The sequence below is a fragment of the Trichoderma asperellum genome, chromosome 5, assembly GCF_020647865.1.
Source record: "Trichoderma asperellum chromosome 5, complete sequence".
Lineage (NCBI taxonomy): Eukaryota > Fungi > Ascomycota > Sordariomycetes > Hypocreales > Hypocreaceae > Trichoderma > Trichoderma asperellum.
In genome coordinates, this window is record NC_089419.1 from 1,008,064 (window position 1) to 1,022,294 (window position 14,231).

General features: G+C 44.5%; 4 protein-coding genes across 4 annotated transcripts; all 4 read left to right on the forward strand.

Moving 5' to 3' along the window:
• The first annotated feature begins 403 nt into the window (after positions 1–403).
• Positions 404–2,005, forward strand: TrAFT101_008491 (uncharacterized protein). The gene is made up of 2 exons (XM_024899938.2): positions 404–632; positions 711–2,005. The coding sequence occupies exons 1-2, from the start codon at positions 483–485 to the stop codon at positions 1,680–1,682; spliced, it is 1,122 nt and encodes a 373-aa protein (XP_024762092.2). The 5' UTR covers positions 404–482; the 3' UTR covers positions 1,683–2,005.
• A 2,381-nt stretch (positions 2,006–4,386) lies between these two features.
• TrAFT101_008492 (uncharacterized protein) lies at positions 4,387–5,002 on the forward strand (the record flags this gene model as incomplete). The annotated part of the gene is made up of 3 exons (XM_024899760.2): positions 4,387–4,542; positions 4,609–4,832; positions 4,888–5,002. 3 exons carry the CDS (start codon positions 4,387–4,389, stop codon positions 5,000–5,002), a joined length of 495 nt encoding a protein of 164 aa, XP_024762091.1.
• A 3,570-nt stretch (positions 5,003–8,572) lies between these two features.
• Positions 8,573–9,380, forward strand: TrAFT101_008493 (uncharacterized protein). Its single transcript, XM_024906629.2, has one exon. The coding sequence runs from the start codon at positions 8,681–8,683 to the stop codon at positions 9,350–9,352; it is 672 nt and encodes a 223-aa protein (XP_024762089.2). The 5' UTR covers positions 8,573–8,680; the 3' UTR covers positions 9,353–9,380.
• Positions 9,381–12,028: 2,648 nt separating this feature from the next.
• On the forward strand, positions 12,029–13,477 carry TrAFT101_008494 (uncharacterized protein; the record flags this gene model as incomplete). Its single annotated transcript, XM_066128352.1, has 3 exons — positions 12,029–12,068; positions 12,124–12,382; positions 12,448–13,477. The coding sequence occupies 3 exons, from the start codon at positions 12,029–12,031 to the stop codon at positions 13,475–13,477; spliced, it is 1,329 nt and encodes a 442-aa protein (XP_065984470.1).
• Between the last annotated feature and the right edge of the window lie 754 nt (positions 13,478–14,231).

Here is a 14,231-nt window from a genome sequence, read left to right on the forward strand (position 1 = left end):
TCGGTAATTGTTTCCCCTGCTTTTATCAGCATTTTTATCTCCAATTACCCCCTATCCCCGGCCGCCGCTTACTAACAGGTTCTCCAGTGACCCGTCTTTCATCCTAGCAATTTATGCATAATTCCATGCAGGGAGAATCCGCAGAAAGCCAATCTAGGTATTAGAGTTTATCACCGCAGCCTTCGTGGTGAAATCGGGGGCTTATAGACCCCGGAATGCCGTCACTCGACGATCTTCTAGCTGTCTTGCTACCACAAATCGAGACCTTTCCAAAAAGAGCCATCTTACTAAGGGGTAGGATCATTGCGGGGCAAGCTTGCCAAGGAGAGATAATTGCATGTAGCAATTGTGCATTGGGTCGGGGTAGAGGTGTTAGGGCCCATCGAAGGATCACACCTTTCTTTGTCTATATAGTAATATCACTCTTCACCTTTCTATACGCCATTGGTTACGCCTTACAGCTGGATAATTAACTAAGATACATGCGCAGGAATACAGATAACATGATGCTGGCCCCTTCAAACAAACAGAGAAAGCTGCTTGCTTTCCAAGCCTTCATTGCCACTGCAATTGCAGTCAATCCAGGCTGGAAATTTCATCCTCAGACAAGCGGATTTACGTCTAGCGGTCTGGTGAGTCTTACGGCCGCTCAATCTGTCTCCTGGTTCAAGACAGAACAAATTCTAACTTCTATATGACGTGCTGGACAGGCTAACTATCCGACGCCATATAACTTGTCGACCTCACAAACAAATCACGATCCTGCCTCGACTGGTAGTTCCTTCTGGAGCTCCTCCTTCATCCATGGCTCCAATGGTCGAGATTATCTCGTTGTTGCAAACGCCGTACCTGCATTGGCTGTAGGCGGCGGTGCCCTCATCAATATATACCGAGCTTCAATTCTCGACCTGGAAGATACGTCTCAATATTCGCAATATGCTCGCCTTACAGCCGTAGCACAGGCATATGGCCCCACTGGCATTCTCAACTTCACAGTTCCGGGTTTTGCGTTTCAATCCACTAGCTCAACAGATCCACTCTCTGGGATGCGAATCTCTAGTGCCACCGCGGACGTTGATTTCGATCTCACTTTTGACATGTCTTCTCCTCCTATACTCAACGCCGGCACTGGCACATTCCATGTTGGAGGTGGAACTGGATTCCAGTGGTCCATGCCGGCTGGGAAAACAACAGGCTGGATATCGGTCAACGGCACAAAAGTCTACGTCGACCCAAGCCGCTCTCTAACGTGGTACGATCGCCAGTGGGGAGTCATCCCCGAAAGCTTTTCATGGTTCCAGGTTCATATTCCGGGTCACGCGTCTGATGGATCTGAAGACGAACTCTACTCCATCTGGACTTGGACCGAGCCTATCAATGGCAGCAAAAAGTTTGCGACGCGCCGAACAGGAGAACAGGCAGAGCAGAGCGTTGTGCCGGTTACCGAGAAAATCTCATCCAACAGAACCTTTACATCGCCCGCAACTAAAAATACATATCCTCTTGATTGGATTATTAACATTGCGGGTGGACCGGAGCTGCGTCTGTCCAGCATCAGACCTGATCAAGAAATCCAGAGCGCAGGGGTTCCTCTCGTTTCTTACACTGGATTCCTTAAAGTCGTTGCCACGTATCCCGGGGGGCGTACGGTTCCAGCATTTGGCGTAATTGAGTCGCTTTAGATTCGTATTATAGTGATTGACGCTGCTGTGAGTGAAAAGTGGATGGGATATCCACAGATCAGGCTGCAGACCACTATTGTAGTCGGTTATCGCAGGGCGGATCTGCGGTGGTCTTGGCAAACTTTAATGTTTATTGAATAGAACGCCAGTAGCATTTCATCTTCATCAATATAGTTTAATTTACAATATGGCAGCTGCGGCAAGGCAGAAGGGCATTTTGCATTTCTTTGCCGGTCTCGTAGCGTCCGCTGCTCTCTCCGAAGCAAGCTGTATAGCTAGTTTATGACGTTTTCTCTTTCGACGTCTTTTCACAACCTTTCGATTAGTATCCCGTGTTTGCCGTTGCATTTGTGTCGTCACTATAGAGGCGTGCTTATGAAAGAAAAGGCCCATACTCCCACAATCTTCAACCCGTTGGCAGTTGAACTGGTCATTCCTCGGGAGCTGCAGCCATTGCTTCCGGCCGTGGCAACTATTAAAAGCGACGTCGGGTTGCTGTATTATGAAGAATCTGATCACAAGCCCTTGGGGATTGAGTTCGATGGCCACGCATTTGATGATGTCGGTGGCAACGATTGGCTTTTGTGGCACAGCCTTCCGTCTTATGCTTAAGAGGACTGCATCTCCCTACCAAGTCTTGGGATTTCTCTCTCTTTCACTTTCACCATCTCGGTCAGTAAATATTGCCAAACATGTGAACAGTACAGTTCACAATCACGATGGCAATATCACTTTCTTGAACTTGCAATCCTACCTAAGCCTCTCGACCAACTAATGTGGGGGGCTAGAGTATGTATACACATAGTATGTATTTGAAAGTCAGTTTACCAATCCAACATGCCCGCCATTACCCACCACAAACCTTTACATCAATGAAATAGATCGAATCGAAAACGATTTCCCTCCATTGGGGAAAAAAAAAAAAGTGTCTGGTGCAATGGGCCACCTGATGCGTTTATGTGATCGTCGGCTAGGATAAAATGTGCCTACTGGCTGCCATTAACATGCAGCCGGCAGCTCCGGAACACCTCTTAGCCTCTACTGGGCGGGAGAAATTTCTCAAATGTAACCCTTCAGAGGCAAGACTGTCTACCAATGACTCGTGAGTTCGATCGTGATCCGGTACTGGTTCGATCACGGAGGCTAATGAGACGAAGCATGTTTTGATGGCCGATACCCGCTCCAGCCGTTGCCGCTAACAATCGCGAAGTCGCGAACTCACGATCCGGCAAGAAGGCAAAGTCGCACAGACTTGGTCAACGTCGCAGACCTATTGACTAATTATTGACAACGGCAGCTGTTGAGTCTCTTAAGAAAGGAACAGAAAAATGGCACGATTGTGATACATGAGTATTACTGCATCGCGCCCGGGCAATGCCACGTTGAATGGACGAGCTGTCGCCTTAAGTTGCGTTGGTCAATGAGCATCGCAAAACAAAACTCGAAGCTTTTGGCTAACATTGATTCCCTTCATTCCGTTTTGCATTGATTGGTATGACGTCGTTAACGTAGCCGTGTTGGCTGATAATTCGGAAAAAGAAAAATTTTAATCACATCCCGACCACCACCGAGCCGCTCTCCGCAGAAATGTCATCAATCTCACGTTGGAAACAAACAAGAGCAACAAAGATCGAACAAGGCCATGCCCGAACTGCAAACCATCTCCGATATGCGGAATGAGTTCAGCGATGCTTCGGGACTTCCGCACGCACAAGCCGGGCAGGATTGTTGTCTCTTCTAGTCAAGCAGGCGAAACATGATTGGTTGCTCGCTGCCCATCAGAGCAAGACCAAGAATCGGAAATCGTTCGGATTCATCGAGTTACTAAGTAAGGCGCTTAGCGCTGGGCAAAACTAGCCGGCCCTGGTTGACTGGTCACACTCGCTAAGACGAAATGCAACTCATCATTGGACAGAATTTGCGATCCCGAGATTTACCGAGCTTGTTAGAGGTGTGTTGTGTATTATGCATGCAACCAGACCAAGCATTATTCTCCTCATTGGGGTCTTGGTTCCTCTTCTGTGCCTCATTTCATGGATGGATGGCTAGACGGATGGCAGCGAGTTAGCCGAGGAAATCTCCAATCCCTGGATGCTCTCGGTTAACAAGCAGCAAAGAGCAACGACAACGGCCTAACCTGATGGGAAGCTCAAGGGTCTGGGCACCCAAATGCAGCTAAAATGTCGAGTGCACAAATCACCCAGTTGTGATGTGCTAATGCACGACGACTGCCGAAGCTCCCGGCGCCGGCAGATGGCCCAATGCTAGGACGGCCTTTGATCGTTCGGCATTGGGAGAGTGGCATGCTATGACGTCGTTTTGCTGGACTGCTCTGATTTTTTTGCCTTCTCGCTGCAAGGCGAATCATCAGATGACATCGATCCGATGAACAGGTCTGTACGGCACGATGGCCGAGGGTATCAGGACGAGATGGCTGTCGAGACTGGTATAAAAAAGGTCGTGCGCTCCGCGTATCTGGATGTGATTTAGCTACTCAGCATCAGCCTCAACAGCCTCTTCTACATTCAAAGCATCTAGCTTGAAAGACATAGAAGCATCTTTATCAGCATCGCAACCAATTCGATACCCAACACTTAATTATATATATACCCCAAAAGCATCGCTTAGCAGCATCTGCATAATAACCCAATAATACCCATCAGCATCACTTATACCCAAAGCATCAACCATTAATCCTATCAAAATGTTCGGTTCTCTGGAGCACGCCACCCTGCGATACATCGCCTTTGCCAACCACTTGATGGTTCTCATCTCTTCAATCATCGTCACTGGTCTTGCCTCTTGGTTCCTTTCCAAGTATGACTACCGCGGTGTCGACATTGTCTACCAGGAGGTCATTGTATGTCTCGACTCTAATTATCAACATCGCTGCCTCGAGCTGTAAACTAATAACTTGTCTTTCTAGGCTGTCATCACTTTGGGTTTCTGGCTCATTGGCTCAGTCCTTCCTTTGATTGGCCGATACCGTGGATACCTGGCTCCTCTTAACCTGGTCTTCTCCTACCTCTGGCTCACTTCCTTCATCTTCTCTTCTCAAGACTGGAGCAGCGGCAAGTGTGGCTTCGGCAAGCCTGGTGAGGGACACTGCTCTCGCAAGCACGCCATTGACGCCTTCAACTTCCTTGCATTGTAAGTGCCTTGACAATTTGTATAGTATAAATAACTATCCCGCTAACATTCACAGCTTCTTCCTTCTGGCCAACACCATTGTTGAGGGCATCCTCCTCCGTGCTGAGTATAACCACTCCGCTGCTGCTCCCGTGAACAAGGAGCTTTCAGCTGGCGCCAATAATGCTTAAGCAACGACACATTACTCTGTGATTTAAGGGTAGCAGCGGCACGCTTTCGCTCATCTACACCACCAGTCAATCCGTGAACACCTGCAGATGTCTGTGCGCGCACTAGCATCTGGGGCAGCTAGAAACGGCAATAGTGCTTTACAAATAGAAAGATACCAGATTAGAAAAATCGGAGAGATTTTGAGTAGCGGAGTGCATGGGGGGAAAATGGGTGGTTCCCCATATTAATGAAGTTGCGAATGGATGGGGAAATGAAGTAATAATAGATAGATTCGGTCGTTAAATGTGCTTTAGTCTTTCGTTAATGATAAATGATACCTTATACCATATCTAAATACAATATCTAGTACAAAATGCTTGGTGTTTAACTCGACTATTCTCCAGAGTAGACTCGTGGAATGATTATCATACGACAAGACTTCAAAGGGCATTTCCTCTAGTTCCACAGCCAAGCGGCCAAGTCATACTGCGGGGCCCGGGAGATCGTCAAACTTCTGTCCCCCAATGAGCACCTGACAGCTCTTGTCTCGCTTCACTGGATACTACTCTATGCGCTTGGAGTCGCGGACCAAGCATTTCGCTAGCAGTTAAGCTGCAGCTGGGGTGGAGACCAATCACCTTATTGGCTTGGGGTTTTTGAACATCTGACGATGCATAAACACTCCGGGACCTTCGGAGGAGATATTCTGTGCCTATGATATTACTTCAACTACAGACTACTACCTAGTGCTGCTAACATTGTCCTTGTATACACGGATATGGGTGTCGGGAACAATCCAAGTCAATTCTCTTACAGGTTTTTTAAAAGTGAATATAAGAAACGGCATAGACAACGATATAAAATGAGGCCGCAAAACTTCAGCCACTGGGCTCCATGAGTGGAATCCACGGTATATCATTATTGACAGAGGCCGAATTATATGTACATTCGGGCGCTCATCAATAGCCCAAGCCCAATATTTATCCATATGACCACGCTGGCAAGGACACCCAACCATTACCGAAACTGCCTAGTTTATAAAGCCTACGGAGTATATAATCTCAAGTCAATAATTCTTATTCATCCAATATTTTGTAATATTTATTTTTTCATCTTTCAACTTTTGAAGTTCACTGCAGGGTAACCGAGACGAGAAGAACACGTATAAATTAAAGCCAGGCGCACGGTTTTGAGTATCACATAGACAGCTAATCACATATGGCGCTAATTCGTAGCTCATTGATTGCCCGGCTCCCAAAAGTGAATCAATGTGGCGAGCTTGATTTCTAATTGCAGGTAGCACTCGGCGTTAGACACACTGAAGATCAACTGTTTCCAGACACACATCACACGCATCCAGCGAATCGTAGTAAGTCTCGGTGTACAACGATTACAGGTCACAACATAAGTGTCAAAAAAACGTAGCATTGGGCTAAAAAAACACCATGTAATCACCGGTGAATTCCGGGGGCAGCCGCTTCCCATATCATACCGACGCTGCGTGGTATTTCACCTGCTTTCTTTATCCGGACCCTTTGATCATCCATATCACACGCATTAGCGGTGGAAGCATGCACAGGGATGCTTAGCATCAATAAAATGGGAAACAATACCTATTTGAAGCTTTTCTCATCTGTCGGGTTGTAAGGCTCACTTACATTGGGACTAAAACTATTGTATGCTTGGTTGAACAGATCCATCTCGCAAATTCATATGAGTTGATGTTCTAGCGTGTAGCAACAGTACGCAAGCTGGGTTTAACATTAGGATTTTTCGCATGGTGTTTTAAAGAGCAGTCTGCATTTTTTTCGGCATGGCATGTCAGTTAAGGGTTCTGGTACAATAGTAGCTGGCATTTCTCCGCCGAAGTCAATATATACATGTAGCCAAAGCATGTAACAACTTCTCAACCTATGGAGGGAAGTGTGACCAATAGGCTAGCGACCACATCAAACCCCGCAAGTAAATTTACATTTTTGCCCTATGACCCGCCATCTACTTTATTGCAAAGTAATAGCGCAGCATCAGGTTACGAGTCTTCCCGAAATGAGGCTAGTAATGGGGCGACTTCAATTGGGAAAGAGCATAGTAGCGTAAGACCGACTACCAATATAAACGATCCTGTACAGTCGAGCCCAACTAAGACAGTTCCCTTAACTTCTGAACCCCAACTGACTACCGGTGCCCAGTCCGACGCACATTTGAATGGCACTACTGAATCACAGGGTACCAGCACAATACCAACCACGAGTAGAAAGGACACTGAGGCAAAGTTAACCTCTACTCATAAACAGTCACCTCATCCATTGGAAAAGGCAGATGATACGTTCATTGCCTTCTCCTACTAGAATATGCAATTGGTAATTTTTAAAATATAATTAATATTTTTAAAAAGAATATTAATATATTTATATATTTTTTTATTTAATTAAATATATATATATATATATTAAATTTTATTTATTAAAATTATTAAACTTTATAAAGCTTTAATAAACCTTTAATTTTAAAAATACCTTTATAATTGTATTCTAAATGAAATAATATTTTTTTCATACAAAACTTATTAATATATTTTTTATATTTTTAATTTTATTCTACTTATGTAGTGCTGGCATCTATCCCGGCCTTTAGAGCCACTTCCCACAAGGCGATATCATGCGGTATGTACTAATATTATAGAATACTCTTTTGGCTTTTGCGGGTCTTCCTGCCTTTATTTTTACTGGGACTTTAACTTAGAGCGAAACTTAGTGGTAATACCCCCAAGGCCCAGCGAATAAACAGGCATTGTTGGATGTTCAAAACAAAACACGCATTGAGAAATAGTGATAATAAAGAGTAAAAACTGTGCTGATTTATATTATGTTTCCCTTTATGTTTGTGGCCGTTTTGGGAACCTCACATTAACAGCATGGGCAGTTATTATTTAGCGAACAGGAACCCGACGCATTAATTACTCCTCCAATATTTCGATACAACATGAAGTAATCAATTTCATGAACTGCACTCTATGCTGTTTGTACCTACTATTCTTATTCCTAAAATAGAGCCTGTATTGCGTTTGAGTCTAATGTCTTAAGGGCTCTATGCTGCGCCGGCAATTAGTAATTAAACTAATAGTTAGGACGTAGAGTAGGGGCTAAGACATTACACTACAACTTATTACAGAGTAACAGGACTGTTTTAGGGTATGTAAAGCATAGCGAATATATATATATATATATATAACCAGAGATTATAGAATTGTCTGACTTCACTGTATAAATATATATATAATTGAGGTATTTATTCATGTTGTGGAAGATAGAGTGTACCTAAATATTCACTTGTGTTAAGTATTTGCTTATGGATTGTTAGAGGAAATTAAACCGCTTCTTTTAAAAGAGCTTTTACTCGCTTGGGAGACCTAACTTTAGTGATACCACAATGGGCGGTGAGGCATTTCTTTCGGAAAAGTCCTTTGTACAATTAGCACCCACTGTAATAGTCGGGTGGAAATTAGCCCGTTTCTTATGTCTATTTTGGCAATTATAGAGAAAGAAGGTCTGAGTCATTATAACATGGTGCGTACAAAACATAACAACGTATAAAAACGCAGGCGGAGGCCCATATGAAAGTTATCAGGTTGTCTGGAACGAAGGTCCAGGTTTACTTTCATCGGCAGATCTAAAGCCTCTGCAAGCGAGGAAGCAATCATGGCATCCTTACCAAATTCCAAGCCAGACCGAGTTTTGGTGAAGACGACCTTGCCCATCCGTCCAACACCACTAAACTCTAGCCGTCAGCCAGTCACGACCAGTCGCTTAATTATTCGGTCTATTGTTCCCGAGGACATTAAGAGTTTGCACGTGTTGCGCACGCAGCCGGAAGTAATGGCAAATAACCCTCAGGGGAGAATCGACAAAGATATGGAGGAGACGCAGCGAAGGCTTGACCTATTCCTTCCACCAAAGGATGAAGGAACGTTTAATTTTGCTATCTGTCTCAAGGAAACGGGAGAGATGATTGGTACCGGCGGCTGCTACAGATTTACTTCCATGTTTGGCTGGCCAATAATTGGCTACATGATTCGTAAAGAATTCTGGAATCAGGGTATTGTAACTGAGTTTCTCCAGGCATGGTTGGACATGTGGCGCAATCTACCGCGAGAAGATGCGGAGATTGAGGTTGATGTGCGCACACTCCTTGATAGAGATGGACCGGTTCTGGAGCAGATTGTGACGTGGGCAGTCTCGGACAACATTGGTAGTCAGAGAGTTCTTGAGAAGTCTGGGTTCGAGAACTTCCTGACGTGGACAGAACCCGATCTTAGAAACCCGGAGACTAATGTGGAACTGAAAGCGTTCAGGTACTTTCTAACCAAGTAAGTACATAGACGAAGTCGGGGATAAGGACATTTTGGAATAATTTTCTTCTTTTGGAAATACTGTAGTTTCTAATTGTCTTATTAATTCCGCTGCAAGCCGTAGTATAACTCGATAAAATATTCTCTCTCTATCTATGATACAGGGGGTATGGCGTAGTATCAGTAGGGGTTTTATACGGCTTAATATTAGAATAATAGGGTAGGGGCGAATAATATAAGAAAATAAAAAAAAGAATTATTTGTATAGCTTTATTTTACTTCTTTAATATAAGAGTATTGCTATTCAGGCAGTATATTTTAACATTCAGGCGGTATTCCCACTTAACTTAGGTCAATCAGGCCTGGGTTTAAGTAACCTTTTTCCTTCTCTTTTGGTAAACACGGACTACTTAATGCCCTATTCCTCACTATACTATCCAACCTTACACCGTAAGTTTCGCAACTTTGCCTTGCATGTTTAAGCTGTCTACGTAGCACTGAAACTGCCACTACGCAATGCAGCGGATATATATTTTAGTACTTACATTGGCGTTATTCATTGTACATTTAATTTAATTTAATTTAAACCTTTTTTCACCAAATTCAACGAGTCGCACATCATAGTCTACCTCTAGTTTGGGAACTATGATGAATTGTAGAAAATAGCTTCAGCTAAGAATCTGCTGGCATTTGCACTTAAGGCGTCATTAATCTTCACAAGCAATAGCGCCAGAGCATTTCTAGTAAGCGGTATATGGATGAGTTTGCTATAGGAGATACAAAGGTCCGGATAAGATGGGTTTGCAATGAACTGATGCTGGATAACCGAATAGACTTTAATATAACGTTAGTTCACAGGCAAAAACACTGGCGATCCGTTTGTTCACTCTAGGTGCAATGTCTTGGTTACACGAACTTCATATATACGCGTTTACTATATTTTAACTCTAATTTTGCATGGCCTATTTACACCAATCTCATGTTCATCACTTTGAGGATAATTGTCTTCAACTTATTGTTTTCTTCTTTAGACGAGAATCTCTACGAAACAAGAAGAGGAAGCTCATCTTCTACTCCAACAGCGAACCGGCACAATCCTCGCAAGACAAGAATAGCCTTTGTCATCAAAATGTAACAATTAGAACACCTATAAAAATTGGGCTCAAATACGACTACATGTCGCCAGATTTATGACTGATCTGTAAACTCCGCTTAGTAATTGACGCGCGCATCAATATACTTGGTCCATGCCAATGGCCCCTTTATTCGCATTACGATGTACATTTGGTGGCATTTTGTACAAGGGACATTGCTGCTCGGCTTTGTAACTCAAATGAGAATATCCACTTCGGTGACAACATACCAAGCGCGCGCTTAGAATTACTTCAATGCTGTTGCCTAACAGATAGGTGCATTTCGCGGGTAGTATCTCTAAAGCCGACCACCTTCTTCCGTACTCCGCCACAAGCAAAAAAAGTGAAATAGTCATGGGCCCGCAGGATGGAATGCTGCGTTGAGCATTGCAAGACTTGATCTATAGAGGCAGGGTCATTGATTGGATCCCCCTTGAAATCTAACCATTCCGCGGCAAATAGGGGCAAAGGCCAAGGCACTCAGTTTGAAGATCCAGTTTTTAATAGTAAAGCTAGAATTTCAATCTGAAAGGGAGGTTTCAATCTGAAAGGGAGGCTTTCAGTGGAGGTGTGTTCAACGCTTGCGTTGTATTATATCCCTTGTCTAGCCAATCAGGGGAAGCTTATTAGGGTAATTAGGGAAATCTAAGCCCTCGGCTTTCTAACCGTTTACAGGAACTGCTGCAACGCTGACCTGTTACAACATTGGAGAGAGCTGTTAGAATCACAGCACCATTGATATGTAAAGGATACGTAATGCCCTTACGCAAAGTGGTATATTTTCCTACCTACTGGTACGTAACCTTAAGATGGAATAATCGCAAGGTAAGTAATGTCCTTATACTTGTAGAGACGATTTCGCTACATTAAGCACTTTAAACATGTCTCCCAAGTAATATACATACTTACAGCAGCCCATCACGCTTACAGTAAACCCTGGATTATAGTGCGTAAGCGAATTCTCAGTTGCAAAGTTTGCAAGTATTGGCGAACATCATGACAAGCTTGACAGCTTCCCCCGTATGCGAGTTTAATGCGGATTGGCAAATGCGGATTTCGTGGACTGGCTCCTGATCTACCGAAACGAGGGTATCCTGGTGTTCTCTGCCACAACGTTATAGCCCGTTTAGCCGGCCTCATATTCTAAAGTGCCAAAGGCTACTGCCTCAGCTAAGCGGTATTGCCTAACATGGCCAAGAGCTTGCGGAGTGGCTCATGCGAGCATGGACATCGCATGCTGGCCATGTGCTGTACTTCAGCGGACAGTCCGTCCGCCGGGTCTGTTCCTCTAGACGAATAGTATTTTTTGGCCTTGCACATGGACATGAACCCATCGCAGTCGGAGTTTCACTACTGTCCGGTGATGAGGTGGCTTGGAATACTAAGGGTCTATCCATACACGCGTAATATCTTACGCTGAGATGAACATACATAAGCCTATGATGTAGACATATAAATGAGAGACAGACTTCTGTTACTATCAAGAACTTTAAATTGCATCAGGAACATACATATTTGAACATAATAGCCCTTCTTTTTCAGACACTCAAGCATCATCTCACAAAATGGCGGCAAAATCATTCAAAGTCGTCATAGTCGGCGGTGGTACGCAACTTTGCATCCTAAAGACTAAGATTTATGAACTAACTCTTTTTACAAGGCCCTGTAGGGTTAATAGCCGCACACGCTTTGTGTAAGGCGGGTATGGAGTTTACTGTCCTCGAAAGAAGCCGTCAAATCGCACTTGACGTGGGCGCCAGCCTAGTTCTAGCACCAAGTAGTTTGCGGGTTTTCCATCAGCTTGGTTTGCTCAATCAGCTGCAAGATTTGTATGCCGAAGTAAACCATAAGAAATGCTTCACTCCAGATGGCCACCAGTTCAAGGATAACCCGGATATTTTTGGTGAGTCGAAGAAGAAGTGAGTAGTCTACCGGGCGTCTCGACAACTTTCCAGTCACCAAATGATCTAACTCAAGTTTTCAGCCACGGTGGTGTACCTTCTGCCTTTCACCGTGCAGAGCTTGTCCAGTCTCTCTACGACCAGCTACCTGAAAAGCTCAAGCACAATGTTTTAACCAACAAGAAACTTACGGACATCCAATCAGATGAAAATGGGGTCAAAGTCTTCTGTGAGGATGGAAGCGTTTATGAAGGCGATCTGGTGCTTGGCGCAGACGGCGTCAATAGCAAGACTCGGCAAATCATGAGGAAACTGGCGTTACAAGCGAATCCAAACGCAGAATGGGACCCCGAGCTTCCATATACGTCCACCTACCGGTGCATGTGGGCTAGTTTTCCCAGACCTACAGCTTCGGGGGAAGGATATGAAACACAAAGCAAAGACAAGTCCATCATGTACCTTAGCGGCAAGGAACGCGCCTGGATATTCCTTTACGAGAAGCTACCAGAGCCGACCAAGGAGCGATCATTCTACACCGATGAAGACGTCCAAGCAATGGCCGGCAGATTTGCCGACTTCCACCTCGATGAAACTATGACCGTGAAGGACGTATTTGCTGAGAGAATGACAAGCGGCATGTCGGATCTGCAGGAGGGCATCTGCAACAACTGGGGCTGGGGCCGCATCGCACTCGCGGGAGATTCTATCCATAAGGCGTGCCCCAATGCTGGCTTAGGTTACCAAAACGGCATCCAAGACGTGGTGTCTCTGGTCAACCACTTGCGAGAGCTGGTGGCCTCTTCAGGGCCCTCGAAGCGTCCCGACGTTTCTTCTCTAGGAAACATGTACAAGAGCTACAAAAATGAGCGATGGGCACCTCTCAGTCGTGATGCGGCTGTCTCTGCGAGCGTTACACGAATTCACGCTTGGGCTAATATCTGGTACTATCTGGTAGCCCGCTTCCTCCTGGTGCCAAACTTTATGGACAATATCCATGCCAACTGGCTAGTAGGACCGGCTGCCAGTGCAGCTTTGGCTTTTAACTTTTTGGACGCAGAAGAGCCATTTTCCGGGCGTGTTGCCTGGGCGCATCCGTTGAAGAATGTGTTTTAAGGCCATGGCTAGTATCGCTTACTGTGATAGGGTGAGGGCATGAAGGGGTTGAGACTCGAGAGGCGTAATGTTTGGCGGCCTAGGGATTTATAGAATGCGTGTATATTATTCTCTAGACATACTGTTTACAAAGTTTATTCTAATTGCTTGTGAATTAAATGTCTCTTCAAATCCAGCGGCTTATAATGCGGGAGTTTCTCAGGGATAGACCCAACTATTTAACCTCTTAGCTTGGAATGGCATTTATCCCATGTGGTTAAAAAGGCGTATAAGTTCGCGCGTCCAATCGGTCCAATGTCTAAAATTGGCAAGAATCGCCAGATACTTTTGGCTGGTTGAAGAATGTTGAAACTGTAATGAGGAAAGGTTGGTGAGAGTGCGTGTGCTTTTATGATTAAATAATAAAGCACACTACGTTAACGAAGCTAAAGTAATCTAGAAAGGATAACTGCCTATGCTGTATATCTGTATTACAATTAGGTGTCTGTGAGCAGCATTTGCTTATTGCTTTGATCTAAAAACCCCGCAAAATTGATGCTTGTTTGGTGGTGTATGGCCATTTTACCTCTGTTTCCGATATACTCACAGAGTACACGAATACAGATTACTCAGGAATATTCATACAGTAAAACTAAAACCCCTCGCAATGGATACGCATTGCAATTCGTGTAAAAAAGGGACATTTGAGGTAGCTTTGAAACGATGCGCCAAATGCTCTACAACTCATATTGCTCTCGCGAGTGCTAAAAAGCGT

Bases quoted from the DNA above. Each gene is read 5' to 3' on its own strand.
- TrAFT101_008491 (XM_024899938.2), top strand. From the start codon at position 483: ATGCGCAGGAATACAGATAACATGATGCTGGCCCCTTCAAACAAACAG. The intron at 633-710 runs GTGAGTCTTACG...CGTGCTGGACAG, and splicing joins GATTTACGTCTAGCGGTCTG to GCTAACTATCCGACGCCATA.
- TrAFT101_008493 (XM_024906629.2), top strand. From the start codon at position 8,681: ATGGCATCCTTACCAAATTCCAAGCCAGACCGAGTTTTGGTGAAGACG.